This window comes from Mastigoproctus giganteus, chromosome 3 (genome assembly GCF_048544385.1).
Source record: "Mastigoproctus giganteus isolate SK-2022 chromosome 3, ASM4854438v1, whole genome shotgun sequence".
Classification (NCBI taxonomy): Eukaryota; Metazoa; Arthropoda; class Arachnida; order Uropygi; family Thelyphonidae; genus Mastigoproctus; species Mastigoproctus giganteus.
The window spans coordinates 257,294,674-257,311,352 of NC_143577.1; the positions used below are offsets into that span (position 1 = coordinate 257,294,674).

General features: G+C 35.1%; 1 protein-coding gene across 4 annotated transcripts in view; it reads left to right on the forward strand.

Annotated features, from left to right (window-relative positions):
- LOC150089094 (OTU domain-containing protein 5-A-like) overlaps window positions 1-16,679 on the forward strand; it is a 176,940-nt gene that overhangs the window by 28,840 nt on the left and 131,421 nt on the right. For 3 of the 4 annotated variants that reach the window (XM_090371059.1, XM_090371057.1, XM_090371058.1), the window contains exons 2-3: window positions 8,590-8,680; window positions 10,721-10,785. The exons of the other annotated variant lie outside the window; for it this stretch is intronic. In XM_090371059.1, the coding sequence (XP_090227185.1) occupies window positions 8,590-8,680; window positions 10,721-10,785 (156 nt within the window). The remainder of the gene's footprint in view (window positions 1-8,589; window positions 8,681-10,720; window positions 10,786-16,679) is intronic. 4 annotated transcript variants of the gene reach the window in all.

Consider the following 16,679-nt stretch of genomic DNA (forward strand, 5'->3'; position numbering starts at 1 on the left):
GTACTCGTTCTAGCAACTCTACATCCTTTCTAAAATGAGGCCTCCAGACTTGTGCGCAGTACTCAAGGTGTGGCCTGACCGTTGCCTTATACGTGGGGATAATCACCTCCTTATCCCTGCTTGCAAAATTCCTGTATATCATTGACAAGACATCATGAGCTACTCTTGCAGACCATCTGCAGTGCTCAGAAAACTTCATATCTGACTGCACAATTACCCCAGGTCTCTTTCATTCTCCACCACCCTGAGTGTAACACCACCCAGTTGGTACATTTCTCTGGGGTTACTGCTACCCATATGAAGTACTTTGCATTTGTCAATGTTAAACTTCAGTTGCCACTTCTTAGCCCATCTTCCCAAATATTCTAGATTCTGTTGCACAGTGCATTGCCATTACTGTCATTAACAACCCTGCCAACCTTTGTATCATCTGCAAACTTGGATGTTAAGTTTGTTATACCTTCGTCAATATCATTGGTAAATATACAAAACAACAATGTGCCCAACACCGAACCCTGGGGGACACCACTAATAACATTAGTCAGTGAAGAGCTGTATCCATTGATTACCACTCTGTCTTCTACCACTCAACCATCCTTTTATCCATTGTAGCAACTTGCTCTTAATGCCATACTGCTCCAATTTGTATGTAGTTTTTCATGTGCAACAGTATCAAAAGCTAAGTATATGATATCAAATTTTTTTTGCATCCAGTTCCTTCGTCACCACATCATAGTATCCAATCAAATTGGTCAGACAAGACTTCCCCTTAACAAACCCATGCTGCGTCTGAATTATTACTGCTGTCTTGTGTCGGTGATCCTGCAATGCTTCCTTAACCAAACTAACAAGTCTGTAATTACTCGTGTCACCTTTTGATCCATCCACCTTTGTGAATTGGAGATACATTTGCACATCTTCAGTCTGTGGAGACTTTCAATGAGTCCCAGGATGCTGTCATAATTATGGCTATAAAGGTTTGCTTACTTCCTTTGCCACCTTTTTTAATAGATAACTAGATAACTTTAATAGATTTAACTAGATAGGTCCTATAACTTTAGTAGATTTAACTAGGTAGATAGCATCAGCCAAAAAAAAAAAAAACAAAACCTTCCCATTTCACCCATCCATTCACTCCAAAAGTTTGTCCAGTTCTTCCTTGAATTTATTTAAGCAATCAACTTCCATAACAGCAGATGGAAGTTTGTTCCAGCAATTAATTACCATCTGGCTGAAGGCAATGTTTGTAAATTTTTGTATTTCTTGTAGTGTTCTATCGTTAATTAATTGAATTTATAAATTAGCATTAATATTAGTAGTGGCAAACGATTCCAGAAAGCAAGCTTATAAAGCATCAGCTAAAAAAAAACAAAAAAACCCACAATGTTCACCTATCCATACCTCCTAAGGATTTGTTTAGTTCTTTGCATTTATTCAAACCACCCACTTCCACATCATGTGGAAGTTTGTTCTAAAAATCTTCACTTGTTTGCCAAAGGCAAACTTCCACACGTATCCTGTAACTATAATTATGTTCTGATAACACAGCGCACTGTATATTTTAATAATGGTAATGTTTTTTAGCTATCTGCCAGTGTGATCTTCACTTTAATAGAGAAACTCATGTGGTGTCTGTGTAATATCCCCCTATTGTTTTCATTATAAATAATTAATATTTAGCTTTCTTAGTGAATTCAAAATGGTAATCTATTAATTATGATTTGCTAAACTCAATAAAAAAAATAAACAAAAATAAATAAGAGAAACTAATGATTATGATAATAATAATGAAGAAAGTTTTTATCATATCATTTTTAATTTAAGGCCCCCCACCCCAGTTGAAACAAACACTTGTGTAGCATCTGGAAGATGCAATGTGAACATCTATATTTTTGTCAGCAGTTTGTATTTACTAGTGAAACCAAAGCTTTGCAGCAAGATGCCACGTGGGAGTGGTAATTGCCTGAAAGAAAGATGCTGTGTTTTCATGTTGTTTGTTAAATGCCAAACGAAAAAAAATTGTCTTTGTAATTCATAGCATATTGAAATGAAAACAGAAAATACTGTATAACTAGTTAGAGAATATTGGTGGGCCAAGGTACATGAGAGGATTTTATTTTATTTACAAATTAGCAGCAGATGATTAAAGAGAGAAATGTAAGCTTATATACATATTAGGATGGATGGCACCTCCGTAGCTAGGTGGGCAGGAGCAGCAGTGCGTAGCACATGCTTCTTGATTACACCGGGGTTCGAGCCCGTGAGCCACCAAATACGGAGGATGCGGAAAGGTCAGGGAATGACCACCGCATATCCCCGGAGCAATATGGCCTTAGTTGCTAATGCTCCTAAAAACCAAACAACAACATATTAGGATGTGTATGCTTAGTTAGAGGTTCTGATATAATTTTATTAATGTATAAAGTTGATAATAAAGTCAACTCTCTCATACATTTAGCAAATCCTGTGTTGCTAAATGTATTTAAAAATTTTAATGTTGCCATTACAAATCAAAATATAAATTTACTGTTTTAAAGCTTCAGTCTTTAAACTTCCTAAATCGGAATAATAAACATATTGTTAGATATGAATTAATTATCTCGTATTGTACTCTAGCATGTAATCCCCCCCCCAAAAAAAAAACTGAATAGCTGTAAAGGGATGTTTTGTCAGAAATAATAAAACAAAAGCAAAACATAATAATAAAATCTGTGGTCATAAATGTCCACTGTTTTTTCCCTGTTATTTTTTGCTGTATAAGTTTTCCTTCTTGCATCAAATTGCCAGTATTATACAACTAATACAGTACTTATAATAATAAAAGCCTGAATATAACTGAGTTGGGAGTGTCAGAAGTTGTGATTGTCAAGTCATCTTAGTTGAGTCAGAAATTTTTATTTTATTATTTCATTTACACACACAACAGGAAGATCCCAATCAAAAAATGTGAAAAACTAATAAATTATATAATGTATAAAAACATTTATAATAATGCATAATATATAAAATAAAATGCATGATACATTAAATCAAATATGAAGATAAACAAAAAGTAAGTTCATATTGCACTTTATTAGAATATTATGAAATATACGATATTTAAAATATTAAAATCAGTATAAAACACTACTATAAAGAACAAGTAAAAGTTTGGTGCATGAATAATGTGGGTATGAATAACACAAGCAATAAAACTTAAACTGAAATAAGAAACAGAATAAAAAAATAAAAATTTCTGGAGACAATTGAATAAGAGAACTGCAATTGGTGGAAGGGTGTAATTCTAAAGTATCCATTAAATTTAATAATTTAAAAGGATAGGGGGACTAAAATGACCTTGGTCCATATGAAAAGGCGAAATAAGTGGTTCTGTCTGATAGATCTGGAAGGGGTATAGAAATTTATAAGAGAAAGAAGATTAGAATAGACATCTTTATTATTAATGATTTTATGGAGAAAGTGAAGTACAGCAATGGTTCTCTGAGAGAGAGAGAGAGAGAGTGCGCCATCTAGTTTAAGCATTTGTTTGAATAAGAGGTTTCAAGTGAGGAGACCCAATCATGGCCTCAAAGTCAAGGATAGGTAGTACACATGTTATAAACAAGGTTCTGTAAAGAGAAGACTGAAGTGATAGGATCAGTGTGTCTTTTCAATAGGCTAATCATTTGAAAGCCCTTTAATGGATGATATGTATTTATCAGTGATATTGTGTATTATCAATGGTATCGATGAAGGTATATGAGGCTTAATGTCCAAGTTTGCAGATGATACATAATATCATTAACAACCCTACCAACTAAAGTTGGTAGGGTTGTTAATGATAGTAAAGGCAGTATGCTGCTGTAGCAGGATCTAGAAAAGTTAGGCAGATGGGTCGAGAAGTTGCAACTGAAGTTTAACCTTGACAAATGCAAAACTACTGCATATGGGTAGCAGTAACCCAAGAGAAACGTACCAACTGTGTGGTACTACACTCAGGGAGGTGGACAATGAAAAAGACCTGGGGTAATTGTGCAGTCAGATATGAAATTCTCTGAGCAGTGCAGACAGGCTGCCAGAGCAGGTCATGGAGTTTTGTCAGTGATATATAGGAATTTTGCTAGAAGAGACAAGGAGGTGATTATACCTTTGTATAAGGCAATGGTCAGACCATACCTTGAGTACTGCGTACAGGTCTGTAGGCCTTATTTTAGGAAGGATGTAGAGTTGCCAGAACGAGTACAGAGAAGGGCAACAAGATTGGTGAGAGGAACAAAGGGGTGCTCTTACCAAGAGAGGCTTAAATTTTGCAGGTTGCAGCATCTGGAGACTAGGCATCTGTGAGGTGATCTGATTGATGTGTACAAGGGTTTAAGTAGGCTCAGTGCTGATGGGATACTTCTGCTTGCTCAGATTATGAACCTGGGGGGGATGCATAGATTCAAATTGAGGAAAGACAGTTGTAGAATAGATGTGCAGAAGTTTGCCTTTAGCCAGCGGGCAGTTGATTGCTGGAACAGACTTCCATCTGTTGTTGTGGATGTTGATAGCTTAAATATTAAGGCTGAACTAGACAAACATTTGGCATGACTGAATAGGTGAAATGGGAAGGTTTTTTTGTCTGATGCTTTATAATCTTGCTTTCTTGTATCATATGCCTCAACTAATGCTAATGTTTTAATGTAGGCAGTGAAATTGCTTTTAGGTATGAAAAAAATACCAAGCTCTGTATAGAATTAACCTTGTTAAACCTATACAACTTATAGAATAGTCATATGTATAATACAAGCATGAGGATCAGATGACATCAACAGCATATAGAAATGTTGATAACAAGGTTGTTTAAAGTTTTTTGCCAAGAGTAAAAGAGTAAAATTGCCGACTATCCTAAAACATTTAAAATCATCAGCATGGAAATTTTAGTGTTCAGTTTAAAGTTTTTCACAGATTTATTTAAATCTCAAAACTTGCAGTGACTGCTGTTTGCAGAAGTTTAACATATTTTATTCTCCCAAAAGTAAAATCGAAACCTTTGATTCATATTGATATTTAAGTCAGTTTTTTCCTTTCAAGTTAATCCAAAATGCTAGTTTTATTCTTAAAGTCACTTTTTAATGGCTCTTTTCCTAAAGTTACATAACCATCACACTTGTACATCATAAAATATCAAGCTGGGTCACAATTTTTTTTTTTTTTTTTTTTTTGACAGTTGTTGGCGCATAGGCTTCTGTGGCCATAATGCACCTCCCAAGGTTTTTCCAGAACTTTGATCCAAGCCCGAGGTGGGAATCGAATCCGTGACCTTTGGGTTGCCAGGCAGGCACTTTACTCATCCGGCTAGCCTGGTCGGCGGGTCACAATTAACTTATTAGGTTAGCGATTGTTGTGACTGCAAAATAAGTAGTAACATAGAGTAAGGTGCATTATGACTTATTTTGGAGTTGTGTAGATTGTTTTCCTGAATGAATTCAGGTGCCTTCTTATAAATGATGCCTTCTTTGTTATAAACTAAAATTATTAATTATTTTATAATCATTGCAAAGGAATTGCAGAATTTAATCCAAACATGATGTGGCTGAAACACAAGAAAAAATCTGCTGTTTGAAGCTAAAATACATTGCTCCTTATCATAACCCGCGAGTTCAAAACTCCCAATAAATAGCTAATACCTGCTTTGTATAACTTTCATCTTGGTGTTCTCTAGTTAACAGATAACACCTAACATGGAAGAGATCACTAAAATACTACAGGTAATGTTCTAAATAACTGGAATAGCTTGTTTTCTCTCTCTAAATTATAATGCAATCCAACAAGGCATGTTAAATACAAGTTGCAACACGGTTGTTGCAGCAACAACCGTGTTAGTTTTTACCTTGTGAGGTGTGTTTCAGTTCACACCAAATGGCCTAACAAATTGTAAAACATTCAAGTCAGGTTATAGACAGATTAGCCATAATTATGAGAGCATCTTTGGATTCAAGGGAGGTCCAGCGGACTGGAGATGTGCAAATGTATCTCCAATTCACAGAGGTATATCAAAAGGTGACATGAGTAATTACAGACTTGTCAGCTGAACTTCTGTTCTAGGGAAAATAAAAATCACTTGTTAAAGAAGTAATACAGGACTATCTAGACAGGAATGCAATTATACTGCAGTCACAGTACGGATTTATTAAGGGGCAGTCGTGTGACCAATCGGATTTGATGCTTTGATTAGGTATATAGTATAGTATTTTATTTTGTATCAAATAAAAATATAAATAAAAGTAAATATAAAATGATAAAAATATAAATTATCTATATATGATGCAGACATTTTTTTCATTTGATTTGAAGAATTATTATAGAATACGTATCCACAAAAGGTGTTAGCAGGGCTTGACTTGCATCGTGCTGAGCCTGTGTGTTTTCCGCTTCACATTTTTGCAGAACCCAGTGTGCACACAACTTTGACATCCTAAAATTTGTGAGCAGTATTTCCAGCTACTTGTAATGAGCAAAGGCTGCCAGGTTTTGGTTCATCTTGAATTCATGAACCCATTTGTGAACTGTGCCATTAGAAAGTGCAGATTAACTACAACTGTGATAAGCCCACAATGGATCTTACAGACTTTCTCACCCTCCTGTGAAACAGTAACTTGACTGTGTACAGTTTTTCAGTGAAATTTTTCATGGCTTGGAAGTCTGTGAAACACTTTCAGAAGAACACTGTTGACATTAGTATTAGTAGTGGTAAAGTGATGCAAGGAAGCATGCTTATACAGCATTAGCAAAAAAAAAAAAAAACCTGTCCAATTTCATTTTCCCATCTAATCATTAGTCTAAGCCTTCCTTAAATTTATTCAAACACTTCACAACACCAGATGGAAGTTTGCACATCTGCTCATTAGTCATCCTTTCAAATTTAAATTTATATTGTCTTGTGTGTACCATCAGTATTTAGTTTATTTAACCCATTTAAAGTCTTGAACACTTCAGTCAGCTTTTTGTTTGAGTTCTTAGTTTCCAGATTCTGTAATATACACAACTGAAGTCTTTCTCGCTAAGAAGATTCTTTTGTGTGCCTGGCTAATCTTGTTGCTCTTCTCTACACTGTTTCAACAGATCTATATCCTTCCTAAAGTGAGGCTTCTAAACTTCTATACGGTGCGTGGAACAGAGGGCAGAATATTTCTACTTAAATAGAACATAGCCAATATTTGTAGGTGACACTTTCTGTGAAGACGGGCACCTTACAAAATAATCTACTTCATAGGGGAATGACTCGTTATTGAATTTCATGTTTTACAATGCTTAACTTTTTGCTAAGTGCATATAGATATGATTTGTAGGTGGGGAGTGAGAAAGTTTTGGAGGTCCATATTATTAAAGAGATTGAAAAAAATGCTGGTTTAAAGAGCAAACTTGATATTGGTTTTGCATTAATGGACAGTTGTGTTGTACTGATTTTGTTTAAAAATTAGGTTAAAAATATGTCTTTAAGGAGCATAAAAGTAGTTAAAATGATCACTTATGTAAAGCATGGTTGAAGAGTATTTTTTATTATGCCAATTTTTTTATAGTGAGATTCAGCATATCTGATCAAAATGGGGAATGGATGATGTAAAAATTAAAACTGCTGTAGTATTAGGATGTTCAGTGATAGTTTTCACGAAGGTAAATCTGTACTGTGGGATTTTCTCTCATAAGTTGCATACTGGCCACCCCTATTCTTAATTTCACTTTGATTGCTATATTTAAAAACATGTTAATTTCTAATATAATGCAGTATTCCATATACTCATTATTACGATTGTTTTCTTTATTTTGGCAGAAAATTTATTTTGAATAATGCATTCTATACCCCAACATAGTTGTTAATACCAAAGCAAGCACTGGTAGTAAATTGACATATAGTAGGAATAAAGTCCATACTGTACTGTATTGTAACATATTGAAATTTAGATTAGTTTAATAAAGATTAAAAAAATAATTTAATTAATAAAGATTAAAAGTTTTAAAGAAAAAAACGATGTAAATAATGAATCTGTTGAACACTAATGCTTTGTATAGAGAGCTTTAATGGCTAGAGGATGTTAAAGGTACCTGTACACAGCAATTACTGTTTTCAAAGTGATGGTAACATTGAATGTTGAGCACATGACACTGTTAAAATTACATTAAAAATCATTAGAAAATTTAAAATTAAGTTGCATTCCAAATGTTTTTATTGTTCATGATGATGCTGGTAGCACATAAATAGTAACAGTTTCAACTTAAATTTTGTTAATGCTTCATCACTAACGAAGAACATGTAGATTTGAAATGTGTATAATTTTACTTTTTATTAAACTGTCTAAATTTTAATATGTTACAATTCAGTGCAGTATGTGCCTTTTATTCATGTTCGTAATCCCTGCGTTAATTAATGTCATTCAAACTCTAATTTGACAGTAATTCCATTAAAATTGAAAACTAATGACCTAATTTGCATTACGGAAGTACAATTTACTGCACCAATTTGTTAAATATACTTTTATTCGTGTGCAGTACTTAATGTTTCATTCATTTCACATTATGGAGATTTACATAATTCTCTTACTGTAAGCCTTAATCTCATTCCTATTGTAGAGGGAAAAAATCTTTGAGAAAAAACTCAGGAAAAAGGGTTACATCATTAAGAAGATGGGTGAAGATGGTGCTTGCTTATTTAGGGCCGTAGGTATGCATACATTTTTTTAATTAGGTTTTAATGTTATTCCAGGTTAAGTAAATATTTATTCCGCTTTAAAAAGCATTTGATGCTAACATGTTATGTAGTTTGGGAAAAAAAATTAGTTTAGATATTACTTAATTTATGTAAAAGGTGATTTCTTGAATGTGCAGTATTTTATACCTTGTTGGCTGGGTTATATGAATTGTGTTAAGGAAATGGCCTGGACTGAAATTAAATATATGATTAGAATATCCTTAGTATTTCTTGTGACTATTCTTGTTTATTTTGTAGCAGATACTATCTGAATATACTTGAAATGCAGACCAGGCCATGTAGCTTAATAAAATAATATTATGTCTAAACCATTTAATTTCTTGTGTGTGTGTGTGTGTGTGTGTGTGTGTGTGTGTGTGTGTGTGTGTGTGTGTGTGTGTATATGTGTGTGTGTATATATATGTGTGGTGCCTCTGTGGGCAGGAGCAGCAGTGCATAGCACACACTTCTTGATTAGTCCAGGGTTTGAGCCTGTGACCACCGCATATCCCTGGAGAAATATGGCCTTAGTTGCTAATGCTCCTAGGGAAAAAAAAAAAAAAAAAAAAAGTGTGTGTGTGAATAATGATTTCAGATGAATTTGAATTATCAGGAATATAACATGATACAGGAATGTTATTTCCCAAAAATTTCAGTAACAAGTAGAATTTGTTGGTGGGGGGTCAAAAAATATTAGTTCATTATGCCTTTTCATGTTAGGAAAAATGTAGATGTGTGACTGCAGTAGTTTGTGCATTTGCAAATGTGCAAACTGCCTATAGTCTTCATCATGTTAGTTTATATGTAATAGCCACTCCCAGTTGGAAGGATTTTCATGAAATTTGATATTTAGATCTATTAGAAAGCTTTGGCAAGCCATTCCAATTTTTTTTTTTTTTAAATGGACCAGTAGACATTTTTTTTTATAAACTATGTAATTAAATTACAGCTTGAATGTGTATACTGTGTGTGTGTGTGTGTGTGTGTGTTATAAATTAAAGTGTTTCAAATGTTTGGTCTTTACTTAATAAGAAAAAGTTGGATCAGTGCCAAGTTTTCATTGTGTCTTTTTGTCCCTTGGGATGGTTTAAAACCAATTACAATTCAGAAATTTGTAATCTATATATAAATAAAACTTGGAAGTTTGGCTGTTGCTCAAAGGAAAAATTAAATTTATACCAATTTGATATCATCTGGTTTTCCTTCACAAAAATTTGTACTTAAATGAAGATGTTTCAGGTGGTTGAGCATTACTCAACACCAAAATTTCAGTGTGTTTTGTTGATATCTTGGGAAGCTTTTAGGTCTAGTTCAGATTTCATAACTAAAGTTTTATTTATTATTTTTTTCCCCTACAGAAATATTGCCCTAAATTTGAAGCAGAACTCCAATTCTTTTCAAAATTTCAGAACATAATTAGAATATTTTTATGGACATGATCAAATTTCATGTTGGTAAGTTTGTCCATTACTTTTATTAACTCACTCTCCTGAAGCTTCAGATAAATCCCACCTCACATCTATCCATCACATGAAGATTTTTAGTAAACATTGGCTAGTAAAACAGTATAGGAGTTTTTAATGTCTGAGGTATGTTAATTTATAATTGATGCACCTGAAATGCAATGCAATATGTACATTACTTGTTTCCAGTAGGTTTCTTTTGATTATTTTGTTTAACACAATTCACATCTCCCACCCAAAAATATATTTTAATTTTGAGGCATGTCATGCATCCTAGATGCAGTTTGTATATGTTCATTGTTCCTCCATTAGTAATTTGAGTTCTGGTTGAAATGTATATCAAGATATTTATATATTTTTATAATTTGATTGTTGTAATGATTTGAATGAATGACTAGATGTGCAATAGATTTTTTTGATTAAACAATAGGTATGTATGTGATTGCTGATTAGTAATGTCAAAATTTGAGTATTCGAATATGATTGTTCATATCTTCACATATGCAGCAAAGAACACTCTGTTCTACTAAATTCCAATTTTTCTTCATAGCCGACCAAGTATATGGAGATCAGGAGATGCATTCAGTTGTTAGGAAACTATGCATGGATTATATGGTAAGCAATTTGGTTTATGAAAATAAGGAACAGAATTTGTACATTGTAAATTATTGTGGTAAGATAACTTATTTACATTGTATGTTTCTGCCATATTTGGTCGGCATTACCTTAGGGTACGTTAAAGTGGTTTTTTATTTTAAAATATGTTTGCAATTTTTTCAGGATGTCCAGTAAGGAAAGTGCTGGCAGCCTCATTTTGATTATGTAGTTGTATTATTATGAAGAAAATGGCCACATTTTTCATATTTTGCTGTGTATATGAGTAGAGGATAACTGACTTTGTGTTTCTTAAGATTCTTAAAGATTTCTTAATATTTGGAGATGTTAATATTTTACAGTAAACTCTATAAAATCTGGTACTTTACAGTCTGGAATTTTTTAAAATTTGGCACATTTTTAAAACAAAATCAACATTTTGCAATCAGGAAATGTTAAGAAAACAATCTGGCACTTGTATCAATGATCACATTTGTTTTTAACAATCCATACAAAAAATATATATATATATTTTTTGTATGGATATACTGTATATATTTTTGTGTGGATTTATGGTAGAACAAACTTGCCTTTGCAACAAGTTCCCCTGGCATTGCACTATTTTTAAACAGATGGCATCTCTGAAAGGTTAATAGCATTTGTTTAAAAGATGACTGCTATTGTGCCCTGTTTCAGGTTAAACTTGGCTCCTCATCAGGTAGCAGGTAGTCTCTAGTGACAATGTGCAGACAAAATTGTAAAGCAGTTGTTTGATGTCAGTTGATATGTGGTATACAAAATCAGTTTAGAAAGTTGTAATAGCTAAAGCTACCTGTTGAAAGTAGTGCAGTACCAAGGAAACTCTTTGCAAAGACAGGTGGTTTGTTCTGCTGTGAGAATTAAAACAATGCATTATCCCTGCAGTTTTAAGTTCTGCACCTGCAAAAACAGATGAAAGGACAATAGCCATTAAAAATGTTGACAGTTATAAATAAGTTCAGTTGTCTATGCTCAATTTCATTGAAATATACTCTTCTAAAACTTCTCAACCACTAGGTGTAGCTTTCTAAAATCTGAAAAATTTTAGTCTGCACTGCTTATTCCTGAGGATGCCAGATTTTAGAGTTTACTGTATATATATATATGAATATGAGTTAAGTTGATAGTGGTAAGAGTTCTTTATTATAATAACATTTATAACATTGTTATAATTATTATAACATTTAATATTTGCATCTTCATACTTTGATATATATATATATATTCAAGGAATCATTTAATCACACTGGCCAATAAAATGAATGCCTCATTAAAAAATTTAAAAATTTATTAAAAAAAAAATACAAAAAAAAAACCCAGTTTTATGCTCTGATTTCAAATGTGTACTCAGCTTTTTTTCTGTACAAGTTAATTAAGCTGGTTTCATTACACAACACACAAGATTACATATTTATCATTTTTCCAGTTTAAACCTAATGTGTTTTATACACTTGGCTAAAATAATACAGTATATATACTATTGTAAAAAAAGAAATTTAAAAATTTTGTGCAGATGATTTCTTTAAGTATTGCTGGAATATCACTGTACAACATCCAGCAGTAGTCTGCTAACATATTTGTTCCATAAACCTTGGGAGCAATTTTCCATTGACTTTTATTGACGATGGAATTGTTTCCCCCCCACCTGCCCACTCACTGTGCCAAGGTTTTTGGATAATAAATCTTGAATGCAAATCAATAAATGAAGCTTCAGCAACGTACAACATCCCACTTCCTTATGTGCATTGTTTCTGAACTCCATCTTTGTATGCATTTCCACAAAAGTTTCCACAAGCCATAGCCTGAAATGCTTTTATTACTGATATATAGAGGCATTTTTCAAAGCTCTCATCCTGTACAATCTCTGATTTGAAGCTCCACAGAGAGATTCCCTCTTTCACTTTTGTGATGCTGATCTGTGGAAATTTCTCCATTAAGTAATGAAAAATTCATTACTTAATGGAGAATTCAAATTCATTACTCTCAAATTCATCTTACCTATTGCTTTCACAGAACTTTTTGTTGTGGACATGTGGTGGAAAAATTTTATTGGAACATACTGCACACTACTTTCTTGGCTCATAATGCTTCTTTGAGGTCAGCCACATCTGATCTGCAGTAGAACATCCAAAGGCTACGAAGAAAGGCTTAAGTTCTGCAAATTGCAGCTTCTAGAGAATAAGCACTTGCGAGGCGATCTGATTAAGGTGTATAAGGCCTTGAATGGATTGAGCAGGCTCAATGATGAGATTCTTCCTCTTGGTAAGATTACAAACCAGAGGGGCCATAGATTCAAACTGAGGAAAGACAGTTGTTGAATAGATGTGCAGAAATTTGCCTTTAGCCAGTGGGTAGTTGATGGCTGGAACAAATTTCCATCTGTTGTTGTGGAAGTTGATAGCTTAAATAAATGCAAGGCAGAACTAGACAAACATTTGGAACGGATGGATCAGTAAAATGGGAAGATTTTTTTTTTTTTGGCTGATGCTGTATAAGCTTGCTTTCTTGCATCACATACCTATGCTGATGCTATAACCTAATGGTTCTGTTGCTACCTCAGCTAAAGATAAAGTCAACTTGCAGTTTGCAGAACTTAAGCCTTTCTTTGTAAGAGCACCCCCCTTGTTCTCCTCGTCAGCCTTGTTACACTTCTCTGTACTCATTCTAGCAACTCTACATCCTTCTTAAAATAAGGCTTCCAGAGCTGTACACAGTACTCAAGGTGTGGCCTGACCATTGCCTTTTACAAGGTGATAATCACCTTCTTATCCCTGCTTGCAAAATTCCTGTATATCATTGACAAGACCTCATGACCCACTCTGGCAGCCTGTCTGCACTGCTCAGGAAACTTCATATCTTCTTCATGCATTAGGAATCTGCAGATAAATGAACCACTGGGTGGCAGTGATCACAGTGTGCTGAAGTGGGATTTACTCAAGGAGGTAACTACCATCAGAGGTAAAGGGAAGGGTTTTTGCTTTCGTGAAGGCGACTATGATGATCTGAGACAGTATTTAAATTCTATACAGTGGGACCAACTGATGATGTTACCAACAGCAAATTCAAAATGGGAAGCATTCAAGGAACTAATCTTGGAAGCTACCAGGCTTTACATACCAACCAAGAAATATTGTTCAAGGTTCAGGCCTAAATGGTTGTCAGATGAACTAATGAGACATATGGCAGAGAAGAAAAATGCATGGGATACATACAAATTAATGGGTGACGTGGAAGCCTATGATAGATATAAGTTGGTCTGTAACCAAGTCACAAAGGAGATTAGGCAGGCAAAGGCAGATTATGAGAAATCCTTGGCAAAGGATGCAAAGAAAAACAGAAAAGAGTTCTTTACCTATTTAAACTCAAGAAGGAAAGGGATGAATCAGATTGGTCCACTGGATGTTGATGGTTCAACAGTTGAGGATCCAGCTCAGGTGGCTAACAATCTAAACGAGTATTTTGCATCTACATTCACACATGAGGAGTTATTCAGGAAGGGGAATGTCGTAGGTGAAGTAAACATTGGCAGTGAGCTAGATGATTTTCTAATAACTGAGAGGAAAGTGGAGGAGAAATTGTTGAGGATAAACATAAAAAAGGCACCCGGGGTGGATGGGATCTATTCAGTTATATTAAAGGAGGCAGCAAAGGAAGTAAGCAAACCCCTAGCCATAATTATGAGAGCTTCTTTGGACTCAGGGGAGGTACCCATGGACTGGAGATGTGCAAATGTAACCCCAATTCACAAAGGAGGATCAAAGGCTGACACAAGTAATTATAGACCTGTTAGTTTAACTTCGGTTCCAGGAAAATTAATGGAGGCACTGGTTAAAGAAGCACTGCAGGATCATCTGGACAAGAATTCAGTTATAGCTCAGACACAGCATGGGTTTGTTAAGGGCAGGTCTTGTCTGACCAATTTGATTGGATACTATGATGTAGTCACAAAAGAACTGGATGCAGGGAATAACTTTGATATTATATATTTGGATCTTAGAAAGGCTTTTGATACTGTTGCGCATGGAAGACTGCTGCACAAATTGGAGAAGTGTGGCATTCGAGGCAAATTGCTGCTATGGATAAAGGGATGGTTGAGTGGCAGAAGACAGAGAGTGGTAATCAATGGACACTGCTCAACGTGGACTAATGTTATTAGTGGAGTTCCTCAGGGTTCAGTGTTGGGTCCATTGTTGTTTTCTGTATTTATAAATGATATTGATGATGGTGTATCAGGCTTAATGTCCAAGTTTGCAGACGATACAAAGGTTGGCAGGGTTGTTAAGGACACTACTGATACTATGCTGCTGCAACAGGATCTGGAAAGGTTGAGCAGATGGGCTGAGAGGTGGCAAATGAAGTTTAACATTGACAAATGTAAAGTACTACATATGGGAAACAGTAACCCCAGATCAACGTATCAACTCTGTGGTACTACACTGACAGTGGTAGAGAATGAAAAGGACCTGGGGGTAATTGTGCAGGCAGATATAAAGTTCTCTGAGCAGTGCAGACGAGCTGCAAGGGTAGCTCATGGTGTCTTGTCAATGATATACAGGAATTTTTCTAGCAGGGACAGGGATGTGATTATTCCCTTGTATAAGGCATTGGTCAGGCCACACCTTGAGTACTGTATACAGGTCTGAAGGCCTCATTTCAAGAAGGATGTAGAGCTGATGGAACGAGTACAGAGAAGGGCAACAAGATTAGTGAATGGAACAAAGGGTTGCTCTTACGAAGAAAGGCTTAAGTTTTGCAAATTACAGAGCCTGGAGACTAGGCATCGCCGAGGTGATCTGATAGAGGTGTACAAGGCTTTGAATGGCTTGAGCATGCTCAATGCCGATGGGATTCTTCCTCTTGCTCAGAATAATCACCTTAAATTCAAATTGAGGAAGGATAAATTCAAATTGAGGAAGGACGGATGTCGGATAGATGTGTGGAAATTCGCCTTTAGCCAGCGGGCAGTTGGTTTGTGGAATAGACTTCCATCGCTTGTTGTTGAAGTTGATAGCCTAAACAAATTTAAGGCTCAGCTGGACAGGTATTTCGAACGAATTGAGGGATGAAATGGGAGTAGTGGTTGTTTTTTTTTTTTTTGGCTGATGCTGAATAAGCTTGCTTTCTTGCATCATATGCCTCTACTAATGCTAATACTAATGCTAATCTAACTGTACAATTATCCCCAGGTCTCTTTCATTCTCCACTACCCTGAGTATAACACCACCCAGTTGGTACATTTCTCTGGGGTTGCTGCTACCCATATGCAGTACTTAGCAAGTTTGCCCTTTTCTTCTAACTTTTGTATTGACAACCTTGGTAAACCACCTCTTACTTTCCCAGTAATGCCTCCTATAGTGAAAAGGCTGTCAGAAAAATTTTGAACAATCTTGATGCCAAGAAAGCTCAAAATCTTGATAGTATTTCTCCACTTGTTTGCTGGTGTTTTTCTTCTGCTGGGAATTGCAATTGGGTATCCAGTTTTCTATTTGATAACTCACTGTGGTGCTGGCAGATGGCTGCCAGCTGTCTGCCAGCACCTCAGTGAGTTGTCAAATTTCTAATTTCTCCACTAATGTGTTCCCCGAGATTTAGTACTTTCTCCCACTCTTTTTCTGTTGTACATTAATGACCTTCTTTCCTTGACTGGAAATCCTAGTCGTATTTTTGCTGATTATGGCACATTGCATTCTGCATTCCAGTTTGAGGAACTTTGCCCTGCACAGACAGGTTCAACTTCTTGAACAAACCCCCCTACCAATTCCTTAACTACTGATCTCCAGGAACTTCTCCAATGGAGCAAGGATAACTTAGTTAATTCAGTCCTTTTAATTCGGTCCTGTCTTATATCTCACAAAAAAGGATTCTTCTGCTTCTCT